This window comes from Lampetra fluviatilis, chromosome 2, assembly GCF_964198595.1.
Source record: "Lampetra fluviatilis chromosome 2, kcLamFluv1.1, whole genome shotgun sequence".
Classification (NCBI taxonomy): Eukaryota; Metazoa; Chordata; class Hyperoartia; order Petromyzontiformes; family Petromyzontidae; genus Lampetra; species Lampetra fluviatilis.
Genome location: NC_136276.1, coordinates 13,606,300 through 13,623,380, shown reverse-complemented (window position 1 = coordinate 13,623,380; position 17,081 = coordinate 13,606,300). Strand labels below are relative to the sequence as shown.

General features: G+C 42.1%; 1 protein-coding gene across 5 annotated transcripts in view; it reads right to left on the bottom strand.

Annotated features, from left to right (window-relative positions):
- Window positions 1-17,081, bottom strand: part of LOC144943153 (inactive dipeptidyl peptidase 10-like) — a 103,851-nt gene that overhangs the window by 47,192 nt on the left and 39,578 nt on the right. For all 5 annotated transcript variants that reach the window (XM_078870390.1, XM_078870414.1, XM_078870383.1 and 2 more), the window contains 3 exons: window positions 15,615-15,710; window positions 6,042-6,139; window positions 4,259-4,333 (listed from right to left, as the gene is read on the bottom strand). In XM_078870390.1, coding sequence (XP_078726516.1) covers window positions 4,259-4,333; window positions 6,042-6,139; window positions 15,615-15,710 — 269 coding nt within the window. The remainder of the gene's footprint in view (window positions 1-4,258; window positions 4,334-6,041; window positions 6,140-15,614; window positions 15,711-17,081) is intronic.

Here is a 17,081-nt window from a genome sequence, read left to right as displayed (position 1 = left end):
AGGCATGCGGTGGCTGGGCATGTGGGCCACATGACCCAGCCAAAGCAGCCTTGCCTGCCGAGGAGCTCACTGATGGGACTTTGTCCAGATCTTTTAAGGATTTGTGAGCTCCTCGCACAATCCAGCCTGGTTAAACCTAGGATGGATCGAAGGTAGGCCAGCCTAATGCTTAAAACCGGCGAAGATGTTCCATGAGGGGGGTCCACATTTCGCAAGCGTAGAGAAGGGAGGGAATGACTATGGCCGAGAAGACCTGAAGCTTCGTGCAGAGCGACAGACCAGGTAGCTTCCATACAGCGTTATGCAACCGATGAAAAGATAATGCCGCTCGACTGATTCGGAGTGAGACCTCTGTTGTCAAACTGGAGCCGGTCATGAGCACAGTGCCCAGGTATGGGAAACTCTCCACTCTCTCCACAACTGCACCATCACCAATTGGGAGTTGTGGGCGTGGAGTGTCCGATGGTACAAAATACCCAGGTAGGTGCTTAGTTTTGGTGGGGCTAATGGTAAGGCCCCACCTCTTAGTGACAAAGCTCCAGGTTCAACAGCAACGCCTCCAACTCCTCCTCTGAGTGAGTAGCAATCATCGGCATACATAACATGGTTGAGCAATAGGGAGCCATCCCTTGACCCCACCTGGGCATCAATCAGCCTCCCATTGTATCTGTACCAGATGGAAATTCCTCTGTTACAGCTATTGAAGGCTTCACGAACTACGTGGTCAAAATACATGTTAAATAATGTGGGAGCCAGAGGACATCCCTGTCGCATCCCAAGGTGTACAGGGAATGACTCCGACTCCCGGCCACGTAGTATTACCCGGGCCCGCTCACCATCATGAATGTCCTTAATGATTGTGAGCAGCGGGTCAGGGACTCCGAAAGCAAGAAGAACAACCCAGAGCCCAGGCCTACTGATGGTATCATAGGCCTTGATAATGGTCAATACAGCTGAGATGTAGGTATTGTTTGAATTCCCTACAACTCTGCTGTAGCAGACGGACAGAAAAATATGGCATCTGTGCAGGACCGTCCTTTCCTGAAACCACATTGGGGCTCCGCAAGCCTCTCCTCAGCGTGCCTGGCAAGGCGATGTTGAATAATCCTTGCCAGGAGCTTTCCCGGCACACTGAGGAGTGAGATGCCCCTGTAGGTGTTACAGTCTGTGCGGTCCCCCTTCTTAAAGACGGGGACCACCAGAGCATCCTTCCAATCCTGCGGAACCCGTCCAGTGGTCCAGGCTGTTGTTATGATGTCATGTAGGGCAGTCTGTGCTCAAACGCCACCCTCCCTCAGCATTTCGCTTGGGAGATCATCTCTGCCCGGTGACTTTCCTGGTCTCAGACTCCGGATTGCCTTCAGTACTTCCTCAATAGATAGTACCTCAACCAGCCACTCACAGGGGGTGACTTCTTCTTCCAATATTTGAGGCACCGCAGCCTCAGCAGGGTCATCCCCACTTTGACCCACATTGTTTTCCAGGCAGAGAGATTTCCCCTCCCCCAGGACCTCACAGAAATACTCAGAAAATCTGCAAACCTGTTCCTGGGGGTCGTAGATTGGATCACGGTTCTTGCCCCTAATGATGGTAATAGGTATGGTGCTGCAGGTTACTTTTTTGATGGAGTTAAAGAGCGATTTGTGATCCCGGGCAATTGAGGCAGACTCCATCTCCTCAGCAACCTACGACCACCACCCATCCTTGCAGCGCCTCATGGCTCTCCGAACCTCCGAGCGAAGGCTGCGGTCGCTTATTCTCAGCCAGCCTGAACACCTTCTCTGTCAGCCAGGGTCTCTTGGGAGGTCTGGACCGTGTACCCAAAGCAGCCATTGCAGCTGCATGAGCCACAGTCCTAAATCTCGCCCATTTCCCCTTGACATCTGGAGGAGTGGGGGACGATGCCAACCCCAGACGCAAGCGATGATGAAATTCTCACTTGCAACTTTCATCAGTTAGCTGAGACCATGCCACTATGGTTTGAATGGTGCCCTGGGTGTATACCCACCACCAGAGTGGAAGAATGGCAGGCGCATCTTACAGATGACAAGTCGATGGTCAGTGGGCAGATCAGCTCCACGGTAAGTCCTGGTGTCAAGGACATGGGCCCACATCTGCTGTTCCATCACTATGTAGTCCAGCAGATGGTCTTGCTTAGACCCGACATGCATCCATGATGTTGTGTGGATGCCAGAACAGCGTATTGGTAATTACAAGCCCATAGGCTGCACAAAAATCTAGCAGCCTCCTGCCGTTGCTATTGAGCTGATATGGCCCATGCCTTCCAATCACTCCAGACCAGGTGCCAGCATCATGACCAACTAGGGCATTGAAGTCATCCGACAAGATGACTATCCCAAGGGGCAACTTTAGCTCGCACCTGTGACAGGAGGTCATAGAAGGTATCTGACTCATCGGCTTTGCCTGCATCCCTCCACGGATCTTCGTCTTCAGTGGGGGCATAAGTAACCACGACCACCACTCCTCGCCTCTGGTTGATGGGAAGCCTGGGGCTTACAGCTTCCCACACCTCACCGCCACACTCCCAAGCCCCCTTCATTATTTTGTTCAGAAGAAGAGCCACTGCCTGTTGTTTGGCAGTCTCCTGCCTTGAGTAGAAGACTGTCCACCCCTCATGGTGGCAGGAGCCAGAGCCAGTCCACCGGACCTAATGCATACCACAGGGTTCAAGGCGGTGCCGATTTAGCTCCCAACAGAGAAGTGGCAGCCTCTCCTCCGCAGTGAGCATTCACACATTCCACGTGGCCACCTGTAATGGTTTTTTGTTGTTTCTGGAGGAGCCCCGAGGGTAAGGATTCAGTCTTCTGGCTCCGCCAAATGGGGTTTGGCCAGGAGACGTCATAGACGCTTGTCCCCCGGGGTCCTCCAGTACAAGCTTATTATTCTTTTCAGTCGTGGTTTGGTGGTAATTAATTGAAGGTGGAGGGGTTACCAGCCCCTCGTACCCATCCAGATCCCCCATTTGGCCGCTGTGGTGGTTACAAACGCCATGAGGGGAATGGCAAATTTAAATAGGCCCTCCCCCCACGGCACTGCCCACCAGAGCGTTGCCGTCCAGCACCAACGAGGAGGTAGGGGGTTGTTTTTGTGCGACAGACAGCTCCTGCTGTCGGGCTGATGTGTTAGCTCCTCCACCACGCCCCATGGCTCACGGAGGCTGCCAGCTCTCCATCATCTCCATGCCAGGGGTAAACCCCTTCATCGATTATATTTTTTATTGCCCTCTCTAGTGCAAAGATCTATCGTGACAAAAAACATCTATGAGGATAGGTTTTAGAGGCATTGTTTGTGCTCTCGGCTTGCTTCTCTTCGAATATGAAGGCTCACAGGACGTTTCATTGTTGCTCCTGTCTGTCTTCTTGCTATTTATAAAGCACCAGAGTTAAGTCCGCTACCAAACCATACATTTCTTCTCATGGAATTTGTAGGGAAAATGGTTAAACGTAGTTCTCCGGCTATATAACACCCATGTTTGCAAGTTGTCAAAGACTGCATCAAGTCACAAATCATGAATTATTTCCCTCTGCCATCGCTTCTCTGTGGGAGCAACCATGCCATTTACGCACAGTATTTAATGTTCTCATCAGGGCAAAATACTTCTATGAGGACTATACGCCAGAGGTGGGACAAAGTCATTGTTATGCAAGTCCAAGTCGAGTCGCAAGTCATCAAATTCATGACTCGAGTCTGACTCGAGTCCAAGTCACATGACTCGAGTCCACATCTCATAGGTGGGACAAAGTCATTGTTATGCAAGTCCAAGTCGAGTCGCAAGTCATCAAATTCATGACTCGAGTCTGACTCGAGTCCAAGTCACATGACTCGAGTCCACACCTCTGCTATACGCTGTAAAGATGATACATTATGATAATCCATACTTGTTTTTAGGTTAGGCCACGTGATAGTTTTATTGCCAAAATTATTGTCATTAACCCTCCACCACCTCGCATGATTGTCACATGAAGATATTATTTGTATGTGTCAATGTATTTATCACATTCTGATCAATAACGCTTCTCACTGGTGGTTTAAGACTCTAGAATACAAAACAAATTGTCTCAAGTCAATTATGAACCTTAAGGCCACCTGATACAATTAAAGTTTCTCACCAATTTATTTCATGCACAAGTAAAATCCAGGTTACCAAGAAAATGTGAACTCCGCTATGTTAATCCCACACTTGTGCCCACCACAACCACTCTCACACAACAGCACCAGGAGGGTGTCAGTCACTCACCTGACGGATGTCATAAGCAAGAAGAATGAAGTTGCGGTCTGGAGACATTGAGAACTTTGAGTTCAACAGGTTCATCTACAAGCAAGGACACATTTGGTTATTACATTTACCTTGTCCGGCAACGGTGCACATAAACAGCATGGTGGGGTCAAAGGTCTGGTTTGGAAGTATGAATTCATTGCACCTATAAAGTACAAGCAGTAATAACTGCCGATTGCAGATATTTACTAACAGCGCCAACGACTCATTTCATTTTAGTCTCAGTCAACCTAACGGAGACTTGAGCTAGGTTCTGATACCATTTTCCACGAGTGTTAAAGCCCTGAATTTACTCTGGTTCACTGGGATCATGGTACAATGTGGAAACAAACCACAAGGCCACCGAACCATATATTTTTTCTGTGACACAAAGACAAAGATCCCCCATATAGCCTTAACAGACTGTAGAGGCAAGTGCTGTTAGCGAGCACCTATGAAGGCCGGAACGGTACACGAGGGGGTGGGTGGCCAACACCACGCGCGGCCGCCTTTGTCTCCCCAGTGGCGATGTTTACACATTGCACCAGTTCAGATAATCGTTACTGGTGTTTGTCGTGAGCGGGAATCGAACCCGGGTCGCCAGGTTCGTAGTGCAGCACGCTAACCGCTACACTACCGCTGTGACACACACACACGGACACAAGCAACCCTATGGATTACCATTGCAGTATCTCATTAGTGATACCAAATGCTGGGGGAACTGGCGCATGAATTGTCCAGTAACATCCAGACAAGGGGTGTCACATTCAGTCAATCAAGTAATACATTAATATGGATTCTTGAGCTTATGATGGGCACATTAAACCTTTTTTTAAGAAAGTGTTTTATTTGTATATGTTGCGTAATAGATTCACCAGCTAATCTGGCTGTGACGGTCCCACCTGATGACGGAGACTTGTGTTGCCTCCGAAACGTCGTGATTTTTTATTTTATTTTATTTTATTTTCATTCATTTTGATGTTTTACCTACGTGACTTTACCGAAAAAACCTAAGAAGATGATTCCTTGCAGTCACGAAAGCTTCAAATCTAGAATTAATAGATTCACGTTACCCTGCAGGCACGAAGAGTGCTACTGAATTGTTAAGATTCGATTGTTGAATGGAACTTAATTGTGACCCCATCCCAACAACAATTGATCCAACTACAAGTACATTATCATTAACATCTAACCACCCATTAACTATACCACACTCATCTGCCATTCTTCACACTCTTCCTAGAAACCTATTTCTGCATAATTAAACATAACAAGGATTCATTACTGTCACTAGGAGGAACATTAATATGTTGTTGGTTTGCACAACGGAATTTCTTCAGGAAATATTGAGGTTTACAGAGAGGAGGCTGAATATAGTCCCACAATTTCACTCACAAAGACTATGTGTTAACCTCATTATTTGCCAAAGATAGATAGGTTGCCAAAATGTTAAGATATTCCTTTCTCATCTTTGACAGCATTAAAAAGTATTATTTAATTTATAATGTCACTGAAGCAGCAACTTCATAACGTGTTTCTTCTTGTTTTCTACTTAACACTTGCCGAAGAGCTAATATAGTGAAATCAAAGTTGTTTAAAAGCTTTAGAATAAACTGTGTGGCGGTAACACCCTGTCCTCGGTGCCAGTTTTATCAAATGTTAAGTAATCACATTTAATCACAGACACGTATGAGTGGGCATAGACACATACGAACACACATAATATAAATTTAATAAAGCAAATTATGTTCACAGAAAAAAATACCTTCAGGAAATTGTTCTCCAAAAGCGTCACGCTTTCATTTTCCTTCACATCCATTTTAACCAAGTGACCTTCCATCGTGCGGTAAATTACTTCGCTGCCTGTGGGTTACAAAAGAAGAGAAAACAGTGACATTTGATACCTAGCAAAATGTCCATTTCTATATTACATTTGCGGTCTAATTCCTGTTATTAAAATGCAACATTACTGATTTGTGTGAAGGGGTTTACATGTCTTGAGAGAATGAAAGGCCATAATAACAATGATTACATTTCTAAAAGAAGCCGAATATTCATCACTAAATAGCTATTATTAGAAACCCTTCAGTAACGAGTTCATTAAATATATACAAAACACGCCTGCTTGCATTGAGGACGGCACACGCGAGAGAAGCTAACAGCCCAAGTGTAACATCGCAAGATCCACGATCATTGTATGACCAGGAAAATGTAATGGCAGAATCAGCTGCCCTCCAAATTCCTCCATGGCGTGTTCATCCAAGAAACCCCCCTCAGTATAATCCCCGTAGGAAGCTCTTAACATGAAACAGGCTGTGTCACATAATCGTCGCACACATTCAGACCCAGGCGGGACAAGCAGCAGACCTCACTATTTATATTTCCAGACTTCACCGTTCCGTTAAGCAGCAATGGAAGCGATTTTTCTCATTAATACGTTGCCCAAAAGCTATTTGTAAACCTTATACTAAACAAAGATAATTAGATTTTATAATATTACTTATTTTTTCCAAACCCTACTTATTTTTTCCAAACCCAACCTCTCAATACAGATTGTACAATTCATCCAAAATGGTTGCAATTAAAGTTTAGATGTATGTATGTTAATTTAAAATAAACTGGATTCTTAAAAATACAAATGTTTTACAAATGTATGTGTTATGTTACACGTATTAAGTTTACGTTTAAATATAAGGTGATATTCTGGCAAAACGAATTTTACTGGAATATAAGAGCTAATCCCATCAATGAAAATTTCTGAAAATTTTTTGCAGAAAAAATAGGCTATCTTATTACCATGCAGGACTCACGTTGCCTTCAATATGACTTGTAAAGACATAGCTTAAGGTACAAAATGAATAAATGGAACACTTATCAACTTCATAAAATTGTGCTCATATATTTATATTCATTTTGTAAGTTCAGCATAAACCATGAAATAATAATGAATTAAAGAGTGTGTCACGGGATGCGCGTTGCAAAGAGGGCACAGTTAAACCTTGTTACGAAGTGCCAAACATCATTCGTGCAGTCTTTTCTATGGCAATGAAAAGCAACTGACCGAACATTGAGTTTAATCCACTCGATGGAATCAGCGTTGCTTCATGTACAGCGTTCGTACCTCCCGTGTAAGCGGATAACGCGCAGAGGTCGGTTATGTGATGAACAAAACGCATTTCACCACATTCACAAAAGGGCAACTCTTTCATTTCCCATTTGTGTGAGCGAGATAGCCGCACGCGCCGTGCATTTGCTCGAACATTATTAGGCGCAGCCCTTTGTCATCTACGTAGGTGGATTTCCAGGTCACTCCTGCGTCGGAGCTTCGACGAGTTCGACTCTCTGCAGTCAGGTTAAACCAGTAGGGTTCTTAACCTTTACTGCAATCTTGTACCCCTTTGGTTCTCAATCGTAAACATTTTTGAATGAATACATAGGTTTGATGAAACAAAGTAGTTAGTTGTATGCAAATTCCTTTGATATGCAAATTCCTTTGTCAAGGTGCTCTTCCCCCTCCAACCCAGCTTAAATATACGCTGCCAAGCCTGGTGGTGTTCATTCAGACGCTGTCTTTCCGACAGACCTGTTCTTCACCTGAGGACGGCTGCTTGCGTTGTGGCCGAAACGTCGTGATAATTATTTTATTATGTTTTATTATTATAATTTTATTATTTCCCTTCTACGTGACTTTACCGAAAGAACCAAGAAGATGAATCCCTGCAGTCACGAAAGCTTTAAATCGAAATTTAGTTAGTATGTACTTATGTGCCCATGCTTAATTTGTGTTTCGATGATTTACCTCCTAAAAAAATCTGCCATGTCTCACACCCCCAGAAAGGGCATCTCACACCCCCAGGGTGTGCGTGCACACCAGGTTAAGAACCACTGGGTTAAACCAACACGAGTATTCGATGGATTTTTTTTTCAGCACGCTCTTAATTGTTCGCCATGTGCAGGCCGCCGTAAAACCCTGTCTGTATGCCAGTGCTTGTTCTCACCCCCCCCCCACCGTGAACAACTTATCTTACATACGGTGTCCTGCGTCCACAAATCTTGGTTTTAGACATTGTTGGCATTTAGGTTTTTTTTCTCCACACACCTGCTGGAGAGAGGTGATGGATTTTTTGGCATTTAAGGCTTGCAGCGTATTCTGCGCCGTGATGTATTCAGACTGCCACCGCTGCTATACCCACTGAAGACATTCACACCATTGGCGACGTTAAGTTACATCACACATTTTCATTTTTAGCAGGGTATATTTTTAAATTCTGGTGGTGACAGTCTAGACGAGCTCCCGAGAAGGCTGCTGTAGTATCACGGTCCCGATACATTTGAAGCTTACCATAAAAAAAGGATTGTCATGCTCATCGATCCCATCCCATCCCTACGTTCCATGCTGAGCTGCTTAATCGGAAATCTAAGAGGTGCGTTTTGTCCCTACAAATGTTGGATGAATTCTGAACTCAGTGCAGACTACAAATGTACTGTATATGCGCAGAGTATATTCTCGTAAGTTTATAAGTGCTAAAACCTTGTACAAATGAACATGATTTCAAAACCCATCTAATATCCTAATCATGATGTCCAATTATTTAATGGTGTACAAAAATGTATTTAATTCATGTTATGGTCAATATGTATTTAAGAAAATTAGGTGTGACTTCATTATGTTCATGTTTAATTGGGAAAGTGTTTAGATTAAACCACACATTCACAAACATGTACACATATGCATATGAATGAGAATGATAATTGGTTTATGCAAACATGACTCCTTGTAAAAAAAGGTGTCAGTTTTGTTGCCAGATAGAAGGGTAAAAAAACAATTATCATATTTTTTTACTGACAAATGAGGTTCCAATGGTATGAATGAGAATGTTATTTCTTCAAATATAAATTGATATTTTATCTGCAGTCTTCCTGACAGGCGGTTTTGGAATTCGCGTGTTGCCTTTGTGGGTAAATAAAACAACGACGCGTTTCTCTTTGAAATGCTGCACGCACGCAAATAAAATAAGTGGAACCCGTGTCTGGGCTAATAACACGGGAGAGACAGCGTGGCAGTGCAGAGGCAAAAGGATAAATGGAAGATTAAAAGGTAATTTTATTGAGGAGAAGTCACCTTCTCGGCTCAATTAACTCTCCATGATGAGATCGCGCCGCCGGTGGCTGCTGGGTCACGCCGTCTCCAGAGCACGTGCGGCTCATTCGCAGGCAGCGCGCGTTGCTCGCCACGCACAGCGGCAGTGGCACCACGACACCCTCCACCCACCCACCCCACCACCTCTCACCACGCTCAAACCATACCGTGGTCGCTATTGTGAGCGACATTTTTCAGTCAACAACATGAAAATGCGAGACCCCCCACACAAAAATGGCTCTATCAAACATCTAATTGCTACATGAAAGGTAGATGTAATTTTGGAATTTTAAAAAGAGGATGATAATGTTTATGGTTAACAGATGCACCCCCCCCCGCCCGATTTTTTTTTATTCTATAATTTATGCAGCACGTTCAGCGTGTTTTAAGGCAGAAACGTTTATCCGTACACATTCGCTACCTATGCTCACATGCTCATTAAGTATTTACCTCTTGCTGAAATGTCAATGCAATGGACCAAACGGAACATTAGTACAGTCAAGACTCATGTAGGGATTAATTACAAGACTTGAAGAAAAAAATATCAATAAACTTATACGACAATTAATATCCAAGATTTTTTATGACAATGAACAAACCGGCAATTTGCGGCAATTTGAAAGACATAATTGACCATGTTTTTGCTCCTTGGCTGTGTGAATGAAAACCTGTGAAAAATTCCACGAGTGGTTTAAATGTGAACATTATTTGTATAGTCTAATTCAGAAGCCTAATTTATGCACTAAAACGCTGCTCTGCGTAAAAATGCCAGAATGCTAGTCAAATCTCTTCTGAAAGGAATTACATAGCATAAACAGCAGCTGTGCACAAAGCTAGAGTTTGTTATCAGCTGATGAAAGTTTAATGTCAGCTGTCTATTTACGTGAAACGCGGTGTCTAAACACGAACACACGTCGGCACGACATGTGCACGCACACACGAGGAGTACCGTATTCCATCAGGGTATGCGAGCGTATCCGTACATTTTTATTCGTATGTATACGCAGATGATGCAGTCGACCAGACTTCAGAAACACATGACTGCCAACAAAAAACAGGTGCCCCATGCAAATTGTGCAGTCAACCACTGTAAGCAAGTAATAGGCATTTTAGAGCCATTCTTAGGAAACATTAAATACTGACATAGAGCACGTTACTTTGGAGTAGATGCACGTAAAACGTTATAATGGTGAAAATAATAATGCTACTCAACGTAAACTACGTTTGACAATAACATGGAGTATTTGTATACAATTTTTAATCATCCCAAATATGTTTGCGATACTAGAAATCATCAATTAAAGTGTGTTTTTTCCAGGCAGACATAGACTGTAAATGATCTGCAAACCAACTGAATCTAATCCAATATTTTGTATTCTATCATTTATTGCAATTTTATTTTTACCTCTCACAGTACAAATAAATGCCATACATCAGCATGTAGCCAATGCTGAGCACTACCTAACCTTGAATCTGTTTGGTAGACGGAAGGTGAAAGTATACATCTGCTTTGATGTTTACTGTGGTTGACAGGAAATTAAAAGTGAGAAATGTCATTACAATTCCTAAATGTCTTCATTATCGTTTAAGTTTGTATAACTAGTGATAAATAGCATGGATAAGCAACCAAACACAATTAATACGTTGTGCATGCTAAACAGCTCTAAAGTAATTTTGAAAGGCCTCAAGTGAATCGCTGTGTTAATATTTGTTCTCACCATTGAACTATTTGTACCTTTTGCATTTTTTTACTGTCATTTGGATCTCCATTTGGGCAAGTTGTCAAAGGACGTTTATTTAATTTCAGACAAAATGCTGGTTGATTGCAAGCAATGCTTCAAACGGAGCAAACAACTTGTCAACTGAGAACGTATGCCAACATATTCAATTATTATATCATGAAACGTTTCAGTCAATCCTGCCATGGAAAAATATAGTTCATCTCAAAGGGTTCTCATCTGGTTGTAAATTAAGCAACTTATGTAAGCTAATGCATGAATGATGGAGTCACCGTTTGCAGTCTAATCCGAATACTGTACACATCATAAAAAGTTCACGTAGAAAACAGAATGAATGGAAATTCAGCACAGAGGCAATACCCTCAGTACCCCTTAATCCCACAATTAGCCTCTACTATGATACGATGGCACGTCAGGCGCATGTATTTGCGCTCAGTTAGTAGTGTGCATAAGAAAACGTACATTAATAATCAATGTATATGATATAAATATTAAATCACGGCTGTCTGAGCACAGGGCCAAAGACCTAAAATGTCAAGCAGCCAGCAACAAACAGTACTGTCATGTTGGATGTGTAATGCACACGATTGTTTTTAATTAACCAAGATGAAAAGAACTTGGGGAAAGAGATTATGGAAGGGAATGCCAAGTAACACAATAGATAAGTGACAATTTATCCGTCGCATATCTGTCCACAAACATATATTCGTATATTTGTTTACACAACCCATCATCCCAATGGTCTTCTGGGAGTGCATCATTTCAGCATCATTTATGCTATAGAATCAAACTCTGAACCAGTTTCAAGATACAGCGTCTTGTCAACAGTCAGACTTTCTTGAATCAATACTCGTGATTTCCCAGATGTTACAGATGTATTGTCTGCTAATCGATTGTAAACACATGAATGGAGTGATTTTAGGTACGAATCATCAAGGTGCATTTACGAGGAGTGTGCTATGTTTTGTAGGCTTAGTACATTATAACCAGGCATTTAATCAAAGTGAAAGAGTTGGGTGTATTGGAAATGTTGAAAGTACGTACATTACAGTATTTCATACATGTAAACTGTACTGAACCCAACTTAAACTAAAATAGTAATTATACCACATACGCCACACAAACATTATTAATTTATGGACTCATTTGTCTATCAAACTCCAGGTAAAATATTGCACTCAGGGACTTGTTTATGTAATTAATATAAAGTGGCGTAATATATTCTCGTGTGTGCAGAAGCGTTTCAGCAAAGACGGTCTATTTCGCAGCTGACCATTTTTGCCTGCTGACAAGGTTTTGCATTTTATTGCATAAAATAACCTGACCTTTTGGTCTGAAACTTCCCAAAATTTCCAACGAATGAAGCGCACCACACAAATGAAATCAGACGGCCGATGGAATTCCCTATTGGCCGAGGCGTGTGGGTGAGAATTCAATACGAAAATAGCATTATCGGCAGATGCTAATATGGCATTCGCTAATTAATGCCAAAATAAACTGTAACTTTATCAAAATGTCATTCAAGAAATAAGAGGGTAACAATGTGCTGAATTTCACCGCAATTTGAGAACACCTTCTGTATTTTGTGCTGTTTGCTCAGCAGCGACATCGAGGCTGAAGAAAAACAGCCATAAACATTGCCCAATGTTGGTCTCATTTGAGAAATACTGCAATTTAAATACAGATTTTGAATTTCATACACACGTTTACTGCAACTGCACGGATGAATATAACACGTGTGAAGTGCTTGGTTACATTTAAGAATGACATTATCACATCCATATGTCAAAACCTTGAACTAGAGCACAGATTTGTTTTGTTAAGCAACTAATGTTTGTGAGCTACATGACTCAGTGCCACAGATGTCACTTACAGAGAGCTGTTGCCAAGTCTCATTTGGCACTTAAATATTGGGATAAAGGGTCCCATCATCTCTGAAATGACACCGTTAAAACACGAGGCTGGAGGCTCATTACTTCACCGATTTGGTGTTAATTATATTTTTAGATCAAAGAATGAGTTTTTGAAAGGATGAAAGACAGTTCAAAAATAGGAGCTGCCTGCATGAGAAGGCACATTTCCAGATGACTAATTTTAAAACACCGATTTATCATCAAACACTCGCTGAGCTGACTCTCGTACAGTATTCACTAGAGCGTAATTATAAGGTTCATTCATCAACTCCGCGGTTAATAAGCCTTCACAGTGAAACATGTCAGAAATGTCCATGCTGCAGTGTATATTAGAAGGTCTGCTAATGGTGGCAGAATTGTTTACGATGGTCGCTCTACATCCCGTTGTTTTTTTCACCGTTGCAGATGTATGTGAGCTTCCACGCCCTGTGCTAAAGGAGAGGCTTTCGCTTGTGTGCAACTCTTCTTCAGCGAGTGCTTCTTTTTAAATCCTTTATGTTAAGTTCGCTTGCTTGCTTGAGTGCTTGCGTGCTTGCTTGCGTGCTTGCTTGCTTGCTTACGACCGTGCAAATCTTTCGGTCGTTTTTTAACCCACTTCCCGTGATCCAATCGAGCTGACATTTTCCACACAGACTCGTTGTGCGAGACAATTAATGTTCGTGAAAAAAATTCCCAAAATTGTACACTTTTTAGGCAAAAATTTTTTATTTTACATATATTCAAATAGAACTCATTCATGGCTTTGGCTGAACTTCACAGTGTAAGAGCCCAGAGCGAAACCCCTCCACAGGCCGTGGCGGAGTAGCGCAGTTGGTAGTGCCCTCGCTTCCCATGTCAAAGGTCGCGGGATCGATCCCCGCATCCTCCACAGGAGAATATATTTTTAAATCCTTTATATTAAGTTCACTGCCACGCATATAAAGGATTTATAGTGAAAAACTTTGTTTTTACGGGTTATACTTATTCCTTTTCAGCCTTTGTGTCATCACTTGACAGTGTATTCCACAGAGGAACATGTGTCTGATTCGCTATTTTGGCTATCATTCCATCACTTTTTGGCACACCACTATGCACTTAGGTAACGCGAGGTCTATTTCCACCTATGGATAATGTCAGTCTGTGGCGAGTGATTTCCGATCTGGTACTGGGTACCCACTTAACCGACCAGCACTAACCAGTGCGAAGTATGGTTAAACAGGCCCCATGACTGACATGATTTGAGAAAGCCTTCGTCCAGCACTGCTTTGATGGAGGGCTATTAATTATATACATTGTATTATTACAAAAAAGGCTAAGCAAACTTATGTCTTGGGTTTTGACTAGCAATCTAGGTGTTGTTGTTGTTTTCTAGGAAGGCTGTCTTTAATATCTGCATTTCATCTTGTGTCATGTAAATAATTATTTACTGATATATATTTTCCCAGCCAGTGCATTTTACCTTTGTATTTATATGTGGAGAGCAGTGGCACAGTGGTTTGTGCATCTTGCTATTAATCCACTAAGATTAGTTGAATTACTGGGAACATCACAAGTCAGTGGAACACGCTGTGAGCTCTACCTAGGGCAATTCAGCCTTAAATAGGGGGACCTGGTGTGGTGTGTGCTTTAGGGTTGATGACTGATGGGTCACAAAGAGATGTTAGTTTGGCGTCGATAATTATATTGCAGATTATCAGAGCTTCACAGGAATAATCTCTTAGTGACTGTAATTTAACATGCAAAACATGTTTGCAATTTTTTTTGGCTTGAAAAAAAATCCTAAAGAGCTGATAAACGTTTTAAAGGTTACATTATTTGACTGCTCAAATCAAGAGGTTACTCCCTGTCTCATGCTCATTTGAATGTGTGAAAATAACCTCAATGTGTCGTTCACTGTAATAGACGACACAGTGTCCTTGCCACAGCTGGGCCAGGGCTTGGCAGTGTGGGGAGGAATTCACCGACCCCACGAGGATAAGACCTGACCTAACGTTTTGCATCTGGCGCTTTTCTCAGCCACCCGCTGCTAAAAATGGGCTCCGGTAACCCTGGCAACTGTTGGACCTCTCCTCATCCGTGTGCTACACCGTACCCTGTTCAGGCTTCAGCCCAGGTGACCCTCAGCCTGGCATTGCACTCGCTAAATGCTCAGCTTCAAAGACATGGGCAAAAATCTACCTATTTATATCTGATATTTTAAAAATATACCAATCTTAATGAAAACATATCATCTGTGAAATCGTACAAGATTAAGTGAAACTTGATCGCCTACTTAAGCAGTTTTTTCTTGCTGTGGTTGTCCCACCTGATGACGATTGCTTGTGTTGCGATCGAAACGTCGTGATTTATTTTATTTTATTTCTACCTACGTGACTTTACCGAAAGAACCAAAGAGTATGGATTCCTGCAGTCACGAAAGCTTTAAATTAAGATTGATTACCTTGTTTGAGGCTTTAAAAAAGTACCATGTAAATTGTATCTATCTACTATTTAACGTTTTAAGATAATTTTCTTAGCATTACGTGCGAGTTTACAATACAGTGCATGCAAATGTCAACGGTTCTCACCACTTATCCACTTGACATCTGGCTCCTGAAGCTGGAAGTCGTCACTGAAAAGGTCCTCCAGGCTGATTTTAGCCTGGTTGAGGCTGGTATTTTCAGCTGCACAAAAAGATGAAACAAATTATTCAAACTGTTTTCATTACTCATTATAACAAAACATATTGTGTTTTCATTACTCATTATAGCAACAAATATTGCATTTCATGGAACACAATGCTAGTAAAACCGATTTTGGTAACAAGTGATACAGAATCTCAATCAAGGCCATTTAAAAAAAACAATGTTTGGCCCTTTGTAAAACCACTGCTGGACGAAGGCCTCATCATACCATATCAGTCATGGGGGTTGTTTAACCATACTTCACCGCGGTGGTCAGTGCAGATTGATAAAGTTGTGGGATCCAGAACTGGTTCAGATATCACTAACCGCTGATGTCACCCATCGCCAGAAATGTAAAATAAACTCGCCGGATTCACAGCGCAAGCACTAATTACTCCACCACTGCTCCACGTTTCAAAAAAGCACCAAAATTAAGTTAGAAAAAAATGGGGGGTTTCTTCATTTTAGCCGAAGATGCATTTCATGGGCTGCTTTGCCTTAAAATGCTAAAGTTAAGCAGATCATTACCTCAGGGTCCTTTCTGCTGCCCTCTCCTTATTATAGAATTATTTTCTCGGACATAACCTTCAATGCTCTCGCTGTTAAACGCGTGGTGATGGCTACTCAAGTTACAATGCTTAATCACTGTAGCACCCTTTCGAGAAGGAGATGTCATACTCATTCAAGGACCTGTCAAAATGATTGCAAAAAAATCATCAAGATATTCATGAAGTAAATCAGATGCAGAATATACAAAGTACATTTTGACAGTTAAGGGTTGAAGGTCGACTCTGATAGAAATGATATGCCTTTACTTCAAGGTCTGAATTCATTAGCTCTCTGTGACTATTTCAATTCTACTTATTAATTAATAAAATGGATATTGTTTTCATTATTGTTGAATGTACTCTTGTTCTGAAGGGTGTTTTTGTTTATTCAGTGCTCCTTCCAGATATTTTATTTCAAAATGTTTTTTTTCGTTTGTAAGAAATTGAGGTACCTGCCGACATTTGAAACCAGGGCATTATTTTATGATAACTGGGAGCCCAATATGACAGGGAAAATATTGTTTGCCTGGACCCACGAGAGAACAGCACAGAAATGCATCGCCACATGTTATTTTAATGCTCGTGGCCGAGATTTGCTATTTTGTACATCATGAAGCGGGGATTACTGCATGCATGCTAACCTGCACACTGGCCTATGTGATTGACTCACATGGTAATAAAGCATTCCTCTTTTGTAATCACTTTCAGCCATGTATGCCATACACAAGCTGGTATGAAACATCTACCAGAGAGAACATTTAATTTAATTAATTTCAGAAAATCGCCCAGCAAGTAAACTCAAAGCCAACAGAAGAAGCACTTC